This window comes from Aphelocoma coerulescens, chromosome 5 (assembly GCF_041296385.1).
Source record: "Aphelocoma coerulescens isolate FSJ_1873_10779 chromosome 5, UR_Acoe_1.0, whole genome shotgun sequence".
In the NCBI taxonomy this organism is placed as follows: Eukaryota; Metazoa; Chordata; class Aves; order Passeriformes; family Corvidae; genus Aphelocoma; species Aphelocoma coerulescens.
In genome coordinates this window covers 61,420,576-61,442,597 of record NC_091019.1, presented here as the reverse complement: position 1 = coordinate 61,442,597, position 22,022 = coordinate 61,420,576, and the positions used below count along the sequence as shown (strand labels likewise).

The following is a 22,022-nucleotide window of genomic DNA, read 5'->3' as shown; positions in this document are numbered from 1 at the left end:
CCTGCCATGGGCAGGGACACCTTCCACCTGATCAAGTTGCTCAAAGCTCCATCCAACCTGCCCAAGAGCCAGACACAACAGTGTTGGTCATGCTTTGAATGTAGAGAGGGCTCCCCTCAAAATCCAGAGGGGGGTGCCTAGAACAAAGATGAAAGAAAAAAAAAATCTCTTCTACCAGTTCCATTTTTCACAGTAATTCCTCCTCGATTTGTATGATTCACCTGAATGACCTGTTTGAATGTGGTCAAAACAGGATCCTTATAAATGGTAACAGGAGATTATCACATTCAAAACAAGCACCCAGATGAAATAAATCTTTTGGTCCACTCAATATTTGAAGCACACACGCATCATTATGAGACAGGAACTGCTGAACCTTCGCTTCCTCAACAATTTCCTACCATCCCATTCTGTATTTGTAATTATTTTAATGTGCACAGGCTATAAAAGTGTTGGCTCACAACAAACATAGACAGTTCAATATAGAGGATGGCAGAGAGCAGAGGGCAAAGTGTGTATGTATCTCCAGAGCAGCTGTGATAAGGCCGTTTCCTGCAGCCCCCCAGAGTGTATTGACGCTGTTGCTACTGTGTGAATGAATATTTCATTTCAACAGCACGTGCCCATCTCCTGCCTCTAGCCCCTGAGAGGACACTTGGCTGCACAGAGCAATCCTAGATCCCACTTCCTCCTCTTCCTTGCAGACAAGAGCAGTGACCACACATCAGCACGTGTTGCTTTCTGGAGAAGGCAGTGACTGCCATCCAGGGACAGGCTCGCTGCCCACCCTGCTCCTGCCAGCTGAAGCATCAGCTGATCCCCAGTGTACAGCAGCATCATCTCCCAGAAATTATCACTGTAGATCACAGAATCACAGAACCACTGAATGATTTGGACCTTAAAGATCACCTGGCTCCAAACTCCTGCCAAGGGCAGGGACACCTTCCACCAGACCAGGTTGCTCAAAGTCCCATTCAGCCTGGCATTGAACACTTCCAGATATTCCGTCCTCTGTCCCCAGTGCTTGGAATGGGTTGCTCCCTGAAGGCAGAAGGGGAAAACCTACACAAACTTGTATCTCAGCCCTCCCTTCTTGCCTCTGTCCCTCATTTGCTTTGCTTACACACACATTCACACACATCAGGGAGCCAGTCCCTCCCCAAAAGCATCTCTTTTTAAAGGATGCAGCAGGCACAGCGCAAATGCACATCCAGCCACAAATCACAGCTGCTCGCTCCTGAAAAACCACCAATAAAAGAAAAAAGCCATAAAGCTGCAATGCTTAGAGTAAATATATCAGCAGCTTAATCACTCTCTTGGGAATAAAGATGCACTTTGTGCATTACTGGGCTCTGTGTGTGCTTAATAACAGGGGCCAGCGTGGGTTACAGAACAGCCCACTGCCTCCTGGCATGGTAACAGCAGAACTCAGAACAATCCAGCAGAAGTGCCTTTGAACTATATTACCTAAAACCCCACTCTGTTGACTGGATCATGAGCTAGAGTACATTCTCACCAATACGAGCCAGGATAAATTTCAAGGTGCTTTACCATGTATAAGTTCTGTATAAGTCGCCGGTTTCATCCATTTAAAGCCTGTTTTAAGACTTCAACATCTGCAAAACAATGCCTTTACATCGATCCTTTCTCCCAAAATCTCACCATTCTTCCCAGCAGATTAAAAGCTTTCAAGTGCACCAAGTGGCAGCAAACACACAGTGGGCATACCTGCAGGTGCTACTCTTCTGCATGACGTCAGCTCGGTGGTATCCAGAGAGTTTACAAAATCCGTCATTACTATAAACTACGGGCCAGTCCACAATCTGGGCGTTTCCCAACAAAAAACTGGATTCTGAAAGGACAAAGAGCAAAAGAGAGAAAGGGCTGTTGTCAGTGGCAAAGTACAATGCAATCCTCCTTGTGTTACACAGCAGATGCAGAGTTATTCGTGATAGTAACTTCTATCGTGATGCTTCAGAGGGAACTGAAATCCAAATGGACATTGGAAAAGAATTTGTGATGAAACAGGGTAACTCCTGGTAATGCAAGTAGCTTCCTACACCCCAAAATACTGATATAAGTACCAGTGCTTTAACAATTTAGAAAGCATTCATTTATTCACATCTGGGCGAGATACTATGTTTTATTTTTATTTCATACATATCTTGAAAGCAACATTAAATTAACTTGCAAACTGAGTTTTAAATGCTGAATTGTATGCATGCCCAAAGCTGATGATGACTCTTTTGCTTGAGAGAAGTGATTTTTTCTTCCTGTCAGGTCTGAGTCTGTTTTGCAGGACACAGCCAGCATCCCTGGGACGAGGAACAGAGTGCCAGGAGCCGCTGGGGAAGGGTGAGTTGCACCCACCACATCTCATGGTACACCACGTGCCACACCACATCTCAGAGTGTGGGTATTAAGTGGCCCACATGGAAATTCAGCACAATCTGGGAGCTCATAGGTGCCAAAGGGACTTCAGATGATTCAAAAGAGGTAAAGGGCCTGCAAGAAATCTGGAGAGGGAATTTTTATAACGGCTCAAAGTGATAGGACAAGGGGGAATGGCTTCAGAATTACAGAGGGCAGCTTTAGATTAGATATTGGGAAAAAAGTCTTCACTGTGAGGGTGCTGAGGCACTGGACCAAGTTACCCAGAGAAGCTGTGGATGCCCATCCATGGAATTGTTCAAGGCCAGGTTGGATGGAGCTTTGAGCAACCTGGTCTAGTGGAAGGTGGTCTTTAAGGTCCCTTTCAACCCAAACCATTCTATGATTCTATGAATTTCAGTGGCAGTCAACCAAAAATACAAATAGGTGGGTTTGGCACATCCTGATAACATGCACCCATTGCTCTAAGTACAAAATATGGGCAGGGAGTATTTCTAGGAGGCTGAACTCAGGTTTAAATAGCACTTCAATCATCTGTTCTTTCAGTCAGTGCCTACAGTTTGTTATGCATGGACTGGCACCAACACATTACGAGTTAGTCCTAAAAAAGTTTAATTCTTCCATCCCTGCTTTTAGCAAGGCATTTCCAAAGAAAGGAAATACCCATTTTGCTTAAACACAATGTTGTAGGGATTTTATGTTCATTGACACTGTAAACATTCATAATTTTTTTTTCAGAAATAATACTCTCACTTAGCAGAGGTTTTAAAATTGTAGTCCACAGTAATCTTCAGTGTTTTATTTATTTTTACTGGTAGTTTTCAATTTCATTTTGACTACAGCTACGGAACTATGTGGTCCCATTCACTAGTGATAAAACGCTTTAAAAATATAACTATTAACAATCATTGTTGCATAAAAATTATAGGAAATGTTCCTTTCAGCAGTTCTTGTGGGGAAAAAAATAAGGATATTTTTACAAATTTTCCTCATAATAGCCCAAGAATGGCTATGACAACAACAGACATTTATTCAGGTGTGCACATTGATTTTCACATAAAACTGATACTGAGTTTGCATGAGCTACACATGCCCTACTCAGAGTGCTAATAACTGAGACTGGATTGTACATTCTGCAAATGTTATTCGATTGAATAATGACCATGTACTAAAAAAAATAGTATTTCTTTATTCTTTATAAGCATGAATTTTGAAAAAAAATAATCTGGAGATTATTGGATTTTCTACAGAAAAGCAGATTTTAAAATATTTAAAAGCCAGTCAATGGGAGAAATAGAAGTTTGGATTTTGGGAAATCTAACACTTTTAAGCTCAAGGCATTTATTCAGATCCATCACAAATATTCTTTAAGCCTAAATATCAACTTTAAAAAATTGCTTTCCTGCCCACAGGAAGATGCCCTTGCTACAAGCAGCAGGAGACATGGAGTAAAGCCTGAGCACTACATAAAATATCCCTGGATTCCCACAGCCCCTTCTGCTAGGACTCAGCCCAGCTCAGAGGACACCCTAAACCCCTGGGGACCAAAGGTTTGCTGGAGCTCATCCCACCATACTGATGTTCCCCCCACACCTGCATCTCCTCTGATGCCTAAAGATTTTTTAGCTTTTTATATATTTTCATATATTTGTCACCTTGTAGATTTTTAATATAGAGTTGTACACTTTCTAGTACTTTTCCTGCCCTTTCTCATAATAAGCTAACCCTTTTCTAACACATTCTTGAAATTCTGCTTAGTCTTATACTTAGGGGGAGAATTTCTGATAAGGACATTTTGTTTTCAACCTGAACTTAAGAGATAAAACAAGAAAACAGGGCAAAGAAGCACCTGGACAAACTTCAGAGGGCTGACCCGAGGGTGGGTTGGTGACATAACTGATTTCCTGTGGGATGTACTGGCTAGATATACTAATTAATGAACCTCACAAAAATTGTAGAAATCCTTGTTCACGTGTGCACAGAGCCATATTTGTGCACCTGAAAGCTTTCATTAAAGAGTTGCTTTTTATCCTACCATTTTAACACTGTTTCAAGGTTTTCTTCCTTTTGTTATTAGGCAGCACCTCCAGTTTAGAAAAGGGGAGACACCCCCAGCCCCCCAAACCCACCGAGCTCTCCCCACGGTTGCCACCCCATCACCACCATGCTCCAGGAGCTAGAGATGCTGGGAGCATCAGCAATTCTGGATTTCCCATCCCACAGGGAAACAACCCAAGGTTGCAACGACCCTCAGGTTAGATTTGGAAAGACTGTCCTTACAGAACCATCTCTGGCCAAAATTCTGCTCACACACCTCAGCACAAAGGGCACAGCCTGGCAATGATGCACTCAGGGATGCTCTGCACATGCCTGAGCTCCCCAGAGGGCCACAGTCCAGAAGCAGAAAACCCTCCTGCTGCAAAGCCTCCCCATCAGCAGACATTAACTCGATTGTGCATTCCCACCACGTCACTGTTTCAGGACAGGAGCACACAGCACACGTACACACGTGGTGCAGCCAGATAAACAGCATTTAATGGGTGTCTTCTGTGGATTTTATACTTCTTTGCACCTGAGGGTCTCAAAATATTTGATAAAGCATTCACCAAGCTGATGAAATCCACAAGAAACCTGGGAGGGGACAAAACATAAACCCAAGCTATTGATAAATTGTTGTGGGTTTGTTTTGTTTTTTATTCTAAATCCTGTAAAATTTGTGGTAAAAAAAAGACACTAGAAATATCTTGGTAGATATTAGTATTTCTAATTTTCAAGGTTAGATCAGATCCATAGTATATAGAATAGAAGCCTGACCAGATATTAGAAGGTGTTTTCTTTTCTCCCCTTGAATTTTCCTTTACTTAATTGACTTCTGTTTTTTACCCTTGTCTCCTAAGCAAGTAAAGCTCATTCATCCATGCTCAGCACAGGAATATGAATCCTAGAATCTTTTAGGCTGGAAAAGACCTCCAAGATGATTGAGCCCAACTACAAACCCAGCACTGCCAGTATCTGTATGTGTGTGTGTGTGTGTGTCCAATTGCTGAAGGAAAATCTTGATTCAATGTTTGCCTCTTGTTAGAGACCAAAAAATCCAACTGTGGGCACAAAACCACAGGGATCCACGTTTCATTAATGCTGCTGCTCACTGAGCAACTTGGTAAAATTGAAGGAAGAACAGGTCAGTGTCTGATCCTTGGGTTTTATTGTGTACCCAAATCTCAGTGTCCACAGGACTCTCTGTATTTAACCTACCCTATATTTTATCAGGAGCCACGTTGTTTTATTCAACCAAGACACAACAATTAATTCTTCCCTATTTCTACAGTTACAGATCATAACTCCAGGCAGATTTAATTCTACATGAGCCAGTCCATACCCAGCTGTAAAAATCCAAACTATGTACTGGATGACAGGACACTTTGCGAGAACCTCTCTTTTTTTGACCATAATTTTATAAAATCATATCATCTCTAACTACTCATTGAAAGTCCATTTCTTCAGTTCCCCTCCCTGAGGATGGATTCACAGCCACTCCTGGACTAAATCCACCTGCATGTCTGACTTCTGTATTTCTGCAATTCAAATTCACAATTTCCTAATTGTGAATTGGCTAATAAAGATCATCACAGTTGTGTCTTTGGTTATGATTTCCATGACCCTATGGCAAATTCCACTCTGTCCAATTTCCAGTTGTCTGCCTGAACCAGGTGTAAGAGACAAGGGCTGGAAAAAAACCTCATTTTATCTCCACCTCCAGTTGCCACAGGGCAGCCAAGAATGGAGGTGTTCAGACTCCCTTCATAGGAGAGGCAGCTTCTCCTTCCCTGCTCCTCAACAACCCCTCAACAGATGAAAGGGGTGTTTTGTGCCTTCTTCAGAAGAAAAAGAAAAGGAGCCAACAAAAGGTCTGGAAATGGCAGGGTGATGGGCATGGCAAGGACACCAGCACTGGGATCTCTGTAGCCATAGTCCTGTCAGATCCAACAGACAAGAGCTGTATTCTGCAAGCAAGTCTCTTGAGAAAATATGTTATATTGGAGGTATTCTCAGTAAGATGTGTTTCTTAAGAGAGTTTAGTTACTCATAACTGGGCATTACTGACTCCAGTCACTACACCAACACCAGAACACATGAATTTAATTATGTCACAACTTCATGGAAAGATCACAACAGGGATTGCCAAGGATAGCCAAAGTTAAGAATGGCAGGGCATAAATACAGCTGATGTTCTGCTGTAAGGGGCTGGAAACTAAAACTTGTGCGGTGTCCATGCTGTGGCCCAGAAAGGGAAATCTTCTCTCTCCTTGTACAGCAACTCTCAATCTCACACGTATTTTTACTACAGAGGCTGGGGACTTCCCCACTGGTCCACAAGACACTGGTCACTGCTGAAAGCAGGACAGTGACTCTGAGAGATGCTGGCCTGATCCAATAGATGGTGGAACTCCAGGAAACTGGGATCCAGATGACCATGGTGTGGTATCTCGTACTGAAAACATTTCTATGCAGCTGATTTCGAAACTCACACAATGATTGTCCTGAAATCTCCAATGATGTGTCACCCTTCTTGGATTTCTCTGATGTACTGAAAGTGCATGTCCACTTCGCATTTCCTTACCGATAAAAAGTCAATTTTTATTATTTCTAAGCTTGTCTTGGTGTCATTGCCTCCACCAACCACCTTCTCTAGCCATTCCCCTTTCTGATGTACTGTAGAGAGCCCAAATCACAACTCTGTAGGCTGTGTATGCTCCTTGAGTAGATGCCTCCAAGCACCAGAGTCTGTCTGTAAGGAAAGCAGGGTCTGCCAGCAGACTCGTCTGTCTCAGAGTTGCCAGATTCCTCTCAGGGAGGCAGTGGGCCTTTTATTAGCTAATATAACTCTCCTATTTACAAGGTTTAATGCTGATGGCAAGGAAACGGGGTATTAGAGGCATACAGTCAGCAAAACTTCGGGTTGGAAAACACAGTTGAGGAAAATAATTTTTTAAAAGTCACTGCATTTGCTGTTGCCATGCTTCTATTTTGTAAAAAGGCTCTTTTGTGTGAAAGCAGCCTATGCTGTAGAGCAGCAAGCCTTTAATCTTACTCTACCTTGCAGTAGCTAGCACTCAACACAGTGCTGAGCATTGTGTTTGCTATTAAAATAAAATAAAAAGACCACAGTGTGCAAGCAATTTTTTAACTAACAAAATGCCCAAAGCAGTGTAAAATTCACGTTATGTAATGACAGGAGAGCAAGAACAGCTAAATCATTCCAGAAGATATGCTTAACCAAGTGAGAAACATTGTCTCTAATCATCTTTTCTCAAGAATGCTTGGGTACCACTTGCAACCAAAATTGTTTAAATCACCATTTCTGAGAATTCCATCTCATCTCAAGGAAACAGGAAACTGACCTTTTTTAGAAAGGTCACCACTGAAAAGATGCTGTAAAGAAAATAAAGTAGTAGCAGAACACAAACAGCAATAATGATTATAATAACAAAAAGAAGCATTGTTTCCCTCTATGAACAAATTCCTACCTCTAACAACCTTACACAGAGCTGTCCTTCAGAACTACCACCCTTCCAGTGCAGAGCAAAGGCAGCCCAGACCTCACAGGGGCTGTGAAAAATCTGGAAATTGCCTTTTTTTGCTAATATAAAAGCCCCAAACCACTTCAACTGCTGTCAGCCAATTCTCCTCATAATTACACAGGGTCAGCATATTGCTGCAGACTTGTTCAGAGCATCTTGGAAAACTGGTGGTGCTGTGTGTGTATTCAGGAAGGGTGTCCAAAAAAAATTCTCTTTTTTAATTTTCTTAGCTTTCCTGAGCAGGTCTTGGCCCTGACAGTGCCCAGTGTTGTCTGTGGTGACTCCAACCACATGCTCAAGATGTGCTGCATCCCCATGGAGTACAGAGGAAGATCCTAAGCCCTTTTGGAGGGCACAGCCCTCTAAAATCTGCCTCAACAGGCACCACCATCCCTCCAGCTCTGGGGTCGGCTGCAGACAAACCTCTGTTCTTGAAGCAGCAACCTCCAACAGCACTTTGTACTCCAGTCTGTAAAACCACAGTGCTGTTTTCTAACAAAGCTATAATTTCCCCAGTGTCTTTAAAGCATGCAAAACATCAGTGCCATCCAATTTACCCAGTACATTAAGTGTTGCTTGCCTGAAAAAAAAAAATTCTCCACAGACCAACTCTTCACGTCACCTTTCTGTGCCAGTGTTGTCTTTATTTAAAACTAATATTATGAAGATGCAACGAGGGCTAAACTCAGAGCAAGGTGACTATGATGAAATGATCCATTTCCTGCCCCAAAAACGTGCTCCTCAAATAAAACAGAAGACGAATAATCCAGCACTGGCTGAAATATTGAATCCACATGTAAGTTGCTCAGCTGGGAACACAGCAGCTTTCAGCAATTTAGCAAGCGAGCTCAAGAAGAAAAATTAAGAGTCTGCCTGAAATTTACCTCCTGAAACCTTAGAAAATTAACTGTAATCATTTGGAATGTGGAAGCCCACAAACAGCCCCAGCCTTTACCGTGGCACATCGCTGACCCCAGGAAGAGCTCTGAGGCAATAAGGACATGAGAGCATCTCTATGAATTACCTGAAAAATGACATTTCGTACAATTCTGATCACAGTTTCTCCCCCACACATCCATCTATCCTAGAATTAAACTAACCCTCACCTATCCCGGTTATCATCTAAATGCCACTGCTGAATCTGCTCTCTATTAAAATTATGCAGAACACAACATAGATGTACCAAGACTAAATTTAAACTGGAGCATGCTGCAGCTCTCACTCAAGGCACACAGGCACCCTCAGGGAGCAACCAGAATCCAGACTTCCAGCTTTACACAAATGAGAGTGCTGGCTTCCCATTCCCAGAGGAGAAGATTGTGGTAATTGTGGTAGCAGGAGCTGTTCAGACACGGGGCTCCTCTTGCAAACACTGAGCCCACAGCAAGTCCCGGCTGCAGTTCCACAGGGCCGGGCTTCTTCTCAAAAAGAAAACATGTTTGGGCAGAAAATCGGCTGCATCTCCTGTGCTCTCCTCTCTGTGCCAGTGGCTGAAGCAAAGGTTTCAACAGGACTGGTCCCAGAACCCCTCCCGGGTGTGGAGTCAGTCCCCGGCCACTAGGGATACCCAGGGCTTAGCATTTGCAATAGCCAGTCCCCTGAGTGTGCTGATTAAACAAGTATTGTCCTGGTTTTTTATCTGAAAAGCAGATTATTAGTGTACCAACTCCAAAATCTTCTATTATTTAATGTCATCAAATCAGAAAATCCTATTTCCTTCAGCTATCCAAGAGAATAACTTAAAATCCCAGTTCACCACCAGACAGCACCCTGTAAAACAGGCTAATTAAATGTATTTCCACTTCCTGACATTATTCTTTGGCTGTATACTCCTTCCAACTGCAATAAGAAAATCAGAATGTTTCCTCAAAAAAAAAAATTGTTTTCCTTCTCTCACGTTTCAACATTAACCTGGGAATGCAGCAACTCTTGCAGTGACCTCTTGTGGCAAGTGCTCAGCAGCACTCAAGCTTCCCCCAAAAGGAAAGGCTACCTCTCCCACCACCCCACCCACCACAGAACGAAATAAACAAAAAAAGAATGAGGAGAGAAGTGGAGAGAAGTGGAGAGAAGTGGAGAGAAGAGGAGAGAAGAGGAGAGAAGAGGAGAGAAGAGGAGAGAAGAGGAGAGAAGAGGAGAGAAGAGGAGAGAAGAGGAGAGAAGAGGAGAGAAGAGAGAAGAGAGAAGAGAGAAGAGAGAAGAGAGAAGAGAGAAGAGAGAAGAGAGAAGAGAGAAGAGAGAAGAGAGAGAGAAGAGAGAGAAGAGAGAGAAGAGAGAGAAGAGAGAAAAGAGAGAGAAGAGAGAAGAGAGAAGAAGGAAGGAAGGAAGGAGCAGACCCACAATTAGAAATGAGACCACAAAGCAGCTGATCATATCTCATGTAAATCCAGATTTTTCTTTAGCTAACAATATGGCATTCTTTAAGTTTCTAAATTAATAAAATGGCACAGAGCTTCCATAACTATTTTTTTAAAGTAAAAATAAACTTTTTAGACCATCCAGAACTCCCCCAGTTTCAGCAGCAGTCTGATATGCTTAATCCATCTGCACTCAGCGAGCCCACTTGAAAAGCAAGGAAAACAGGGCATCTGCAATTGAAAACTCCTCACATATGTCATCTAGTAATGCTTGTCAGTGTAAAAATCCACTTTGCATTGATTTACATGTCAGCAAGTGCCCAGCAGTCACAGAAACTGCAGAAGGAACCCTGTGCCTTCGAATGCCAAAGAAAGCCCGAATGACATCAGCTCCTTGGTCATCCCTTCGATAACTTCTGAGCTGAACTGGAGGATGGAAACTTTCACCTCACTGTGCATCCTGCTTTTATGCAGGGATTTAGGGAACTGCTGAGCTCTACATTTTCCTTGGAGGATCCCCAGTGACAGACATCCAGTAAACTTGAAGTACCTCGCTTTAAAGAACTTTCTCTCTGCAGCATGTGTGATTTAATTGGTGCCAGATGAAAATGCAGCTCATTTTAATATAGGGGAGAGAAGCCCACATGTATCACGTCCCACGTCCCCGCCTGTAAGACAGGAACCCTACACAAGCTAGTAAGAAGAAGAGCCAAGAAACATTTATTTTATCTGTAATACCAGCAGAATAAAAATTAAAAAGGTGTCTTACTGCTACACATGTGACACTTGCTTTCCCTCCCTTTCCAGGTAACCTGCCTTGACAGCAGTCACGTGTGAACAGCGCTGATCCTTTCACCCATCAGTCACAGGGACCCAGAAGGGCAGAAAGGTGTGTGTGAAGGACCTGCTTTTCAGGAACATGGCATAAAGGGAATTAAATGCTAGCTTCATTAAAACTCATGCTGAAATTCCCATGTAAGCCTTACAGAGCTATGATTTCCTCCCAGTGCCAAAATGCATTTGTGAAAGACCTACTTTCATGAGGAAGCTTCTAAGAGTTATTGCAACAGAAACAATATCCAATAATGATGACTCTTATCATATAAGATTATATACAGTTTTTCACAAAATTCATCCCCTCTTCCAAACTGTTAGCAGTCTTTATTGCAGATTGCTGCCGAGTCCCAAAGTTACCCTTTCCACAAATTCATGCTCTTACCATAAAAGCAAATTATGCCATTAACATGTATTTAATTTTTCTGCTGATACAATCTGTGAAGGCAAGACAGATGTGCATGGCTCAACTCACTGGATGACTCTGCCCATGGGACAGGTCAATGAATCCCTGCACTTCCACAACGCTGAGCACAGGTCAGTATCAGTAGGAGCTCTGAATGCACCGAAGAAGCAGACAATAATGTCAGTAATAATGGGCACAGACTGCTGAGAACATCTTGGGAGAGAACACTGCCCTTAGGATCATCCTTATTAAACATCCCAAATACTAATGGCAGTAAAAGGCACCTTAATGTATGATTTAGCTCAGTGCTCTCACAAAACACCTCTTCTTTCAGCTCAGCAAAACACCTGGTGCTCTTAAGATCTAGGGCACAGCCAAGGCTGTAGCAAGATCGTATCAAATCTTTGTGAGCCTCAGATAAGCCTCAGTGTATTTTCAGTGTGCTTTAAAAGAAGAAAAAAAAAAAAAAGATTGCAGAGAGTGCACTGAGATTACCCTGAAGACCGGTCTGGGTGTCCTCAGGGCTTGTCCCTTTCACCAACCACAGCAGCCCTAAGGACAGACCCCACTGCTCCCCACGGGCTTTGGCTCTCCTTAAGTGGAGCTCAGCTGTGGTGTGGGCAAAGAACCTGCAAAGCAGAGGCTGCCATGCACCACCCCATGCTTTGGGAAGCACCTGCAATGTGTGATGCTGCCCAATAAAACACTTCACAAGCTCCAAGATGTAATGTCTCCAAAAGAGACCTTCCCAGGGCAAGGAGACACCGTGGGACCTCTCCGTCACTTTCACAGCTGCTCTATCCTTCCCAAACACATTGGCTGGGAGAGGGGCATCCAGCAGGGCAGCCCTGCTCTCCCACTCTCCAACACAGAGGGCAAAGAGCCACGGTCACCCCCTTTCACGGCCACCCCGTTCCTTTCTGCTCAGCTCCTTGGTGCTTTGCTCATGGCTGCACACTGTGAGCGCTTCTCCCACAACTTTAACCTGATAAGCAGCCAAAGCTGAGGTAAAAAGGAAGGGTTCACAACATTCCTAAAGAGAAAGTGCCCAAATAATGCTGATAATTCAATATATGATTGCTTTTAACACCAGGTCAGAGACCACACCAAGCCTGCACACCGTGTTCCCGCTACAGCCACTCCCGGTTCTGACTTTCCACATTGTAAAATTATTACAATTTTGTCTGTAAATTTTGTTATTAGGATCCATCTCTGGTAACTCTGAGTAATTTGTCTCCATCTACACTTCATTTTGAAGCCATTGCTTCCATTTCACCTGAAGAAGAGTCTATCTGCTGAAATACCTGCCTAATTTTTTCCAGCAGTACCCATAGAAGTAATTCTAAACCTAATAGAAGTTATTACCTGTATCTACAAACCTTCTCTTAGTTGTTCAGAAAAGATTTATGATCAAGAAGTGCAATGGGATTGCATAAACGTGACAAATCTCAATGGAGAATGTTCCTGAACCAGGAACAGTGACAGAAAGGCTTTGGGGGGGGAGGGGGGGGCATGCTGAAGATGTATTTAAAAAAACAATCATCAGTCTTTCCTTCATCCCATTCCTCTAATTGTCAATGAAAAATGCTTTGGAACCTGGTGAATTCAAGTGTAAAAACAAGCCCAGCAGACAGTCAGCAGACCAAATCCTTGTCTTCTACCAAGCACTGGCAGAAGATACTTGAACCAGATTTGCTCCACTGTATACTATTAAGTTTGGATTAAACAGTGCTGAATCCAATGAAAATTACTATTTCTATAAAGCATAAATAAGGCTATGTCCTGGATGACAAAAATAAGAATTAAATCATGTTTCAGCTCACAACACTGACAACTTACATGAGTTAAATACAAATTCCCAATCTACTTTCTTCTTTGTGTCCAACAGGGAAGATTTGCCTCTCTAGCTAACATCAAGCTTAGACATCATCAGTGGCACTGAAAAAGCAAAATGAATTGCCAGATCAGCATGATTTATGCTCCTAAATCAGACCAGGTTAAAAACTGGAGGGGATACGTGCTTTTAAAGTATAATGTTCGAAAGCCTTCTGAGCTTTTCCAATTTTTGATAGCTCAAAGCTTTACTGAGCTTTCATCAGGGAGGATGTGCGATTTAATTAGAGCACGATACAAAACCACGGCATTCCCAAACCATGCTCCCAGCCCTGCTACCAACATGCTGCATGACCTAGGGAAATCAGCTGTGATGCCCCAAGTCCCCATTTACGCCACAATTTGAAGAACAGGTTGAGAAAGCCTCAGCATGTCCTCTTCCACAAGGAGCCGTGAAGTGTAATTAAATTCCACCCAACACTTTGAAATTGTCAGAGGGAAAGTGCTGTATAAACGCCTATTAATTACGCCTGCATTTAATATTCTGGGAAATAAATACACTATTGTGGGAAACCAGCTCTTGGAGATTGTGCAGCTCCAGGGCTTGACAAGGAGTCAGCTGCCAACCACAGAACTGACAGAGGCAAGACCAGAGGGAGGAAGCCCCCCAGAAATGGCTGATGGCTCAATACAAAGCTGGCATTTTAACATGCAACATTTTAAAACAAATTCCAACTCATCCCACTCCTGCTCATGAGGAAAATCCGTGAATCACCAATTCACTACCTGCTGTCAAAATCAACTCCAAGCCAGCACACCAGACCACATTGGTATGAATGTGAGGTACATCCAGCACGGTGCAATATGGAAAGGTGGAAAGGAACACTTTTCAGCATGATTTCACATGCCATTGGTGTCTTGATTAACACTAAATGTGTCACAATGCTCTGCTCTGCCCACCTTTCCCACTCCTGTCACCAGGTGTACACTGGCACAGCAGTGCTTCCCCAGGGCAGGGTCACCCTAAACTTGAGCTGACCAAGGAGTTACCCTTCAGCAAATCCAAAGCCGAGCTCTCTTACATTTGTGCAAACACTCCTATGTCACAGTGGTTAAGTGCCAGTGCAAAAACTACATTAAAAAATGCATGTAACTAGCACAGGACTTGCCTAAAGCAGCATCTACATCAGCACACCCAAAGAGACAGTGGGCTGCAAACATATCGTAACTTTAATGCAGCTGTGTAGAGCGCTCTTAATGAGTGCTTTGCGCTGGATGCAAGGGTGAAATTAACTCCAGCAGCAAGGAATAATTGGATACCACATAGTCCTGAACTAGCCCTGTAAATATTCACCTAACAGAGGAGCCGTAAATGACCAACTGCAGACAGTTCTTTTCCCATTTGCACAGCCACAGGATTACCATCATCCAAACCACAGTCACTCCCTCACCGCTTTCCCGGTACCTTTGCCACAGACTTCAAAGTGTCACAGAATTGCAAAAAACTTTGAAGCCCCTGAATGGAAATGACTGCAAGTCCTAATTATTACAAAACTAAACAACAAGAAGAAGGGGGGGAAAAAAATGACCCGATGAGCGGAGAGGATTACAATTTATTGTCTCATTAAAAAAAAAAAAAGGGGGGGGGGGGAAAGGCAGTTTGGGGGAAAATTGGCAGTAGCGATGTAAGAAGTGCGGGGAGACGGGAAGGACCGCGAGGGGATGCTCCGGAGGGGACGAGCGGATCCCGTTCCTTGAAGGCACCGCTTTGGCACGGACCCACCAGCGTGGCAACGCCGGGGCGAGAAGCCGGAGGGACGGAGGGATGGATGGATGGACGGGCGGATGGATGGATGGCTGGACGGATGGATGACGGGGAAATCTCTCACCGCTGGAGCGCCGGACGATGTTCTCCAGGAAGGTGTTCTGCGGTGCCACCAGCCCTCTCTTGCCCCCCGGCATCCTGCAGCGCCGGGCTCGGGGGCCGGGGGTGCGCGGCGGCAGCGGCGGCGGCGGCGGCGGCGGGGGGGGGCCGGCGGCGGCGGCGGCGGCAGCGCCCGGTGCCCGTGAGTCGCGCAGGGGCGGCCGCGGCCGCTCATGGTAGTGGCGCCCCCGCGGCGGCTGCAGCGCGGTCTGGGGCCGCGCCGCGCTCCGCGCACCCAGCGCCGCGCCCGCCCCCCCTGCGCCTGCGCGCCCGCCCCGCCGGGCCGGGGGACGCCCGGGGATGGGGGGGGTGGGAGGGGGGACAGCGGGGACGGGAGGGGATGCGGGGGCTGGCGGCGGCACCGCGCCCTGCCGAGCGTGCCCCCCCCCCCCTCCGCTGATCCCCGGAGAAGTTCTGCCCTGAGCGAAACTCGCCGAAAATCCCCAAAGCCGCTGGTTTGGCATCTAGACGTTGTTTCGTTTGTGGTTGTTCTTTGGGGTTTGTTCTTTTCCCGGCGGTTGGGTTTGAGGGAAAACACTCGGGAATGCTTGTGTGGCACACTGCAAGGCGGCCGCACTTGGCCCGCAAAAGATAAACGCGAAGTGCGAGGTAACGTGTAAAATGCCACCAGCCTTGCCTGAAGCCATCGAGACATTTTTTGGAGGATTCCCCCCCTCTCTCCGTGCGAGGCAACAGGAGGCGAATTTGTGGCTGGAGACCTCCTTTCTCGCACTGTATTCAGGGACGCGGCTCTGCTGCGCCGGAGCCCCAGAGGCGCAGGTGAGTCAGTGCCGTGAGACGCCACACCCGAGTTTCTGGGTAAGCTCTGCCCTATTCCTGACCCAGCCGCCGTCCTCCCTCCAGCCCTTTCTTCATTAGGACAGTACATTTGAAGTTATGGACAGTAAAATCCTGGAAGGCATTTCTCCATCCATTGCTTCTGCCTCTGCTAATTTTGCATGCTGCTGCAGAAAGGAAAGGATCGTAGAAGGGACTAAGACATGGAAAATCAGTGTTCATCCAGAGCAGGAGCGAGCTCTGCAGAGCACATCCCGGTGTGCCGCACGCTCCTGCCCTGGTTGGCACAAGCAGCAATGCTTCTCCCAGAGGACATCATTCCACTGTGGAAAAATCAATGTATTTATTTTTTCATCCTGCTTGCAGCACCTGCTCATTTCTGTGCTTAAGTCTTGGTCCAGCAAGTCACACTGATGTCACCTGTACTCCACTGCTTAAAGTTTAAAATCTACCACACCAGGAGCTGTTGCTGGAGTAGCTCTTTCCTGGGTGCCAGTACTGCTGTCCCTGAAAAAATGTCTGGTTTTCCTTTCATTTAAACAAACGCAAATCAGTAGCAGCTCAATTACAATCAGCTTGGGAATGCTGATAGAAGACACGTTTGGAAGGTGAACCACACCCATTTGTCAAACATTCATTGTTTCCCCCCCAGGTTAGGCATCTTCAGGCCTTTCCTTAGAGTGGTGTGGTTTAAAAGATGCTCCTGCTGAGCGCGGCTCCGAGCTCCAGGGAAATCTTACTCCCGGTAATTGGAGGGTGGAGGGTAACACCTTTGTTTGTTTCAAGTGAGCTGTAGCTCACCTAAACCAGCTGTGCACAGGCAAATACTGTGTGACTGATCTGTCTGGACAGTGTTGCCAGGACTTCTGCTCCCCACTTCCCTCCATCCCAACCAATCTGAATTTTTCTACTCATTTCCCAACCTTGTTTTGAAACCTAGACTTGCTACTTGCCCTCCCACGCCCCTTTTCGTTAACTTTTCATCAAACCCCTTCTTGTTCACCTTTTCCACTAAACTTCTCTGTTCTGGTGTGGCAGCCATGCCCAAGAGTGACTCCATCCTCCCCGCTCCATCTACTCAAGATCCCTCTGTTAAGTTCTGTTGCTGTATTTCCAGTGGCACTAATTAAACAATAGGTTATGGAGAGGGACAAGCTCCAAAATCATATCTTTAAATGTCACAGACGTCAGGTAGAAATGGCAGGACAGGTGGTGGGATGCTTCTATATCAAGGTTGCAAAAAACTCCAGAGGACACCTCTTTCTTTTCCTAGAATGCGGATGAGGCTAAAGATAACCTTGAAAAGAAGAGTCTGACAAAGAAAGCAAACTGGGAACTGCAAAGAGACTCATGTCTTCTTTTGGGAACCTTCAAATTGTGCTTGGAAACAGCATCGAGCCGCCACGCAGGAAACTGTCAGAAAGGTTTGAGGTCAGTGTAAGTAGGAAAAAGGCAACTAGGCAGCTTTTTTCTACATCAGAAATACCCCAGGCTCAACCAGCTGTTCTTAAATGTGGCAGAAAATCCACTGTGATTCAAAATGCTGCTTTTTTTTTTTTTGTCTCAGAATAGGTAAGTAAAAACAGTTTCAATTTTAAGGGATTAATTAATTGTTAAAACATTAAAAAGAAAAAAAAAAAGTCTAAGCTAAATGAAACAAAATGCCTGATGGATGATCAGAGGATTCCTAGTTCTTCTTTCCTCCTGTCTTGCAAATTGTATTTCTTTAAGGGAAAAAACTAGCTTTCCTTTCCTGAAAGGAAAAAGGCAAAAAGGGAAGGAGCACATTGCCAAAGTAATCACAATTCCTTCCTTTTCTGCTTTACCATTTCTTTTCTTCTGAAATTTGAAGCACCTGCTCAGGGTGATTCACCTCTTTTCTGGTATTTCTGCAGAAGGTACAATACCCCAAATCCAGCTGGCAGTGGGCAAGCACCGAACTCCCACAGCCAAGTGGAGACAGCACACACTATGAAGTTCAGCTGCATGTAGTGAAGAGCTGACCCTTGGAATCTAAACCTACAGGAGAGGGTTATTTTACTTCAGGGACTATTAAACATTTCAGAACTGGTTCTGATTCACAGCACAGAGCTTTAAATGTATCTTCTGTGAATTTATGAATTGAAGAATCATCACTCCCAGGGCTCCTAGAAGAGGAGGGAGACATAGACCAGCATAAACAGGTCAGGCACTGATCCAATCCAATAGCCTGAGTCATTGGAACATCCAAGCTGCTGAACAGATTCACATTTCCTTTGCTTTCAGTGCTGTGTGTAACAAGGTGAGTCAGGTTCCCTGGGACCACCCTGGGCACCCAACAAGACTCACCTGCATAGGTCTAAAAATACAGTAAGCAGAACTGAGTCATGAGATACCCTTGGCAAGGCTCAGAGCTCTTTTCTACCCCAGGTGCACACAGAAGACTTCCCATTCTAAAAACCATCACCAAGAAGACCACAAGATTTGGTTATAAACAATGTGATTTGTACATACAAACTCCAAATTAGCAATGTTTGATTTCCAATGACCTACAGGTATTGCTGTAACAACAGCTCAAGTAGGAAACAGATGCCAGAGACATTTGAAGGATGTTAAATGGTGGAAAAGCAGGTAGAGTTTTTCCCTTAGAGTCCAAAGAATCTGCACCAAAGAACTTGACAGAAGAGACTTTTCTGCTATGAGGCATGAGACCCTTAATAAATCTTTCTCCATGAGTGAAGTACACCTGTTGTCAGAAACTGCAGTGGGACAGCAGGGGAGCTCATACTGCAACTTTCTTCTCCTCAGCAGGGAGGATTATAAGGTCAATTTTTAGTTTTACTGGCTCCAGAAAAACTACCCCAGAACTGTGGGGGGCGTTTGTCAGAAATCTGCAGGAAGCAAAGCAGCCTCTTGGAGCCCACCATCCTGCTCACCATAAAGGTGGAATCTGAGTTTGAAAGTTGCTGAGGGGATGGCATCAGATCTATGTTTCTGCATCACCTTCAGACAGTAGCCTTCAGAAAGCAGGAAATACCTCTGCTCATGGCAGCAGCTGATAATACCAGAAAAAATACTTCAGTGGCAAAAAATAGGTGGGGGGAGGGAATAAATTGCCATTTCTTTCCTAAAAAAAAAAAAATAAAAAAAATGCAGTTTCTTTCCTTCCCTGTTTTGGGGGGTTTTGCTTCTTACCCCATTACAAATTTGAAAAAGCACTTTGGCAGACAGGAAATCAATAAAGACTTGACAAAAGTTGCTGCTTTTGTTATAAAAATTGATGGAAAGTATTGATGAAACCTCAGACCCAAAGTACTCGCTGGATTCTAATTTGGCACCGATGAGAATTCTTTATTCTCTGTTGTGTTGGGCAAGTTAAGTCTGGACAACTAGACCTGCAGGTTATGGATCTGCTGTCCCTTAGTTCCTCTGGCAGTACAAAGCAAAGGGATGCAGAACTTATGGGAGGCAACAGCATTCAGCTGAGTCAAATGCACAGGAATTAGGAAGAATTAAAGCTCCCAGTGTATGGAGCACCTGGGATGCACTCAGGATGGCTCAATGCATGGATAATGGCTAAGCCTTTCCCTTTTACACTTTTCATTCAACATGGCCCTGTGCCACATTCCTGGGACCCCAGCCAACCTCTGCTCAAGTATGGCATGATTAATTCTTTTTGTCATGGTGCTCATCCCTAATCTGCTGGTGCTTTGTAGGCACCATTGAGTATCTTCTGCATTTTACCTCATCATACCAGGATCAGACAGGAAACTGGGGCACAGGGAGATTAAGGTCAAAATGGTCAGGGAAATCAGAGTGTCCAACTTGAGACATCCAGGATCCTTTAGCAGAGGAGTCACAGTTCAGCAGAAGTTTATGCATTCAGTATCTGGAGGCTTCAGTTACATCTGTGAGAGCAAAGCACTTCTCCAGATCATAGCCTGGCCATTCCCCATGAGCTTATGAAAAATATAGGAAGAAGAGGCAGTGGGAGACACAGGAAGAAGAGGCAGTGGGAGACACTAGGTTTGAATGACTTGCACAGCTTCATGAAGATCCCTGTTTAACAGGAGGTTTAACAATAACAGCTCTTGCTTTTAACATGACGCTTCTTATAGCCCTCACCTTGTTGTTTCATAGCTTTCATTTTCTCTAGTGAGCACACCAAAGATATTACAAGCCAAAGTTGCACACGAGTCAGAAGAAGTCAGTGGGAGAGGTTTATACACACACATATATGAAATATTGTGGGGAGTGTGACTGAAGACTGTGTTGCAGTGCACAGATATAAGGGCAGAAGCAATCCAACCATTATATGGGCATTGCCTCCCTTTGGAGTGTTTAGAAACCCAATTTTTCTTTTCCATAGCCTTTTCTTGAGCCCGAATCAGACACTTGGGAAAAGGGCCTTTAAAACATTATCATTTTATTAATGTTGTTTTTCATATTCCTTCATCTGCAGGGTCTGTGCTTCAGTTATCATGAGTCCAGCTGTGTAGTCACAGGGAGCCATTAAAGCTTCTGAAATGACCTAAAATAACACCTTGAATTGAAGAGCATCAAAACTTTCAAAGTCCATTATCACAGCATCAGGCAGGTGCTGAAAGGTCCAAACCAAGACTCGTGTATTTTCTCCTTGGAAGAAGGGAAATCCCTCCTTTTCAAGGGTACAGAGCTCATCATTCTAATTCTGAAGGGAAATCATGACACATGCTGCAGCACATTTGTGAGTAGGGAAGCATACAGGGATAAGAGTGAAAGTTTTAATGTCTTTGAAACTTTCAGGAGAGAAGAAGTGGAAATCTCAAACTCCTACTTGTAAAGGAGAGGAGGAGAGTCCTCTGATTTAACCTAAAACCCCAGTGTGATCAGTACCACAGGATGGCAGCTTACAGATGCCCAGGAAGCAATGCTTGGGACAAGGGTAAATCACAGTCAGAGTCAGATGTGAAAAGTAATTGTTTGTATTGGACTCGTGTCCTTCTCTTCTTGCAGTTGTTTTTGGGTTTGTTTGGTTTGGTTTTTTTAAGGGGAAAATATTTTTACTCAGATCAGGTAATACCTGAAATAACAATCATGTGAAAATGGGATGAGAGGGCTTCAACATTATACTCTTCAGCTTATTTTTGCCAATAGCTGAATCATCACAGAAAATATTCAGAATAGAAAACAATCCACTGGTTTATCTCAGAAGACGCATTTTGCATTTAAAGTAGTGTCCATCTAAGAACGCATCACAGAAGCACATTCTGCTTCTCTTGGCCTGTTTGACTAATCCTAGATTTTTACCCCAAAATCACCCTTGCAGGCATGCTCTGAGGAAATCCATGACACAGGCAAGGACTGCATAGGTCACAGGCCATTCCTGAGTACAGTTTGCAATACACTTAAAAAGCCCTGCTCTTGACTCCAGGGTTCCATATTTGGGGGAGTCCTTGGACTACTTGAACCAGCAATAAATCCTTGACACCAGAGGGGCAGGAAACTCAGAAATAAATGCTATCCTGGTAGCAGGAAGGGGTATTTTTTCAGGCAAGAGTGGATAATAGTCTTGATTAAGTCTGATAGAAGCCCCGATGATATCCCCCCTTGCACCCCAAGGGTTGCAATCCCAGCAGAGGGGAACTGGGGGAGTGTGAAAGGAAGAGTGGCAAATAACCCCCACTCTCCTTCTGGAGCCATGGCCACTCATGGGAGATGAGATCAAGCACCCTGCTGGAGAATGGAGCCATTTTCTGCATCAGAGCTGTTTTTCAGGCTTCCTGCAGACTCCAAGACACAAACTGCTTCATAGGCTGTGATCTCACCACGTTTCTAGGCTTTTTGGGGGAACCTCAAGCAAAGAAACTTTTCTTTGCTAAAGAGGGGCAAGCTGAGAGTCTCTGGTCCTATGACTCAAGGATCTGGGGCTCTAGTTC

At 44.5% G+C, this 22,022-nt stretch overlaps 1 protein-coding gene and 1 long non-coding RNA gene across 5 annotated transcripts in view; one reads left to right on the top strand and one right to left on the bottom strand.

Annotated features, from left to right (window-relative positions):
- KCNH5 (potassium voltage-gated channel subfamily H member 5) overlaps positions 1-15,378 on the bottom strand; it is a 151,279-nt gene extending 135,901 nt beyond the window's left edge. For all 3 annotated transcript variants that reach the window (XM_069018497.1, XM_069018498.1, XM_069018499.1), the window contains exons 1-2: positions 15,293-15,378; positions 1,729-1,852 (exon numbers count right to left, since the gene is read on the bottom strand). In XM_069018497.1, the coding sequence (XP_068874598.1) occupies positions 1,729-1,852; positions 15,293-15,365 (197 nt within the window). In that variant the 5' untranslated portion in view covers positions 15,366-15,378. The remainder of the gene's footprint in view (positions 1-1,728; positions 1,853-15,292) is intronic.
- A 288-nt stretch (positions 15,379-15,666) lies between these two features.
- Positions 15,667-20,149, top strand: LOC138110892 (uncharacterized). 2 transcript variants are annotated; one of them, XR_011151146.1, is made up of 3 exons: positions 15,667-16,107; positions 17,399-17,556; positions 18,021-20,149. It is a non-coding gene; the product is annotated as an uncharacterized lncRNA (long non-coding RNA). The 2 variants fall into 2 exon arrangements; XR_011151147.1 differs by lacking the exon at positions 15,667-16,107 and adding an exon at positions 16,889-17,316.
- The last annotated feature ends 1,873 nt before the right edge of the window (positions 20,150-22,022 follow it).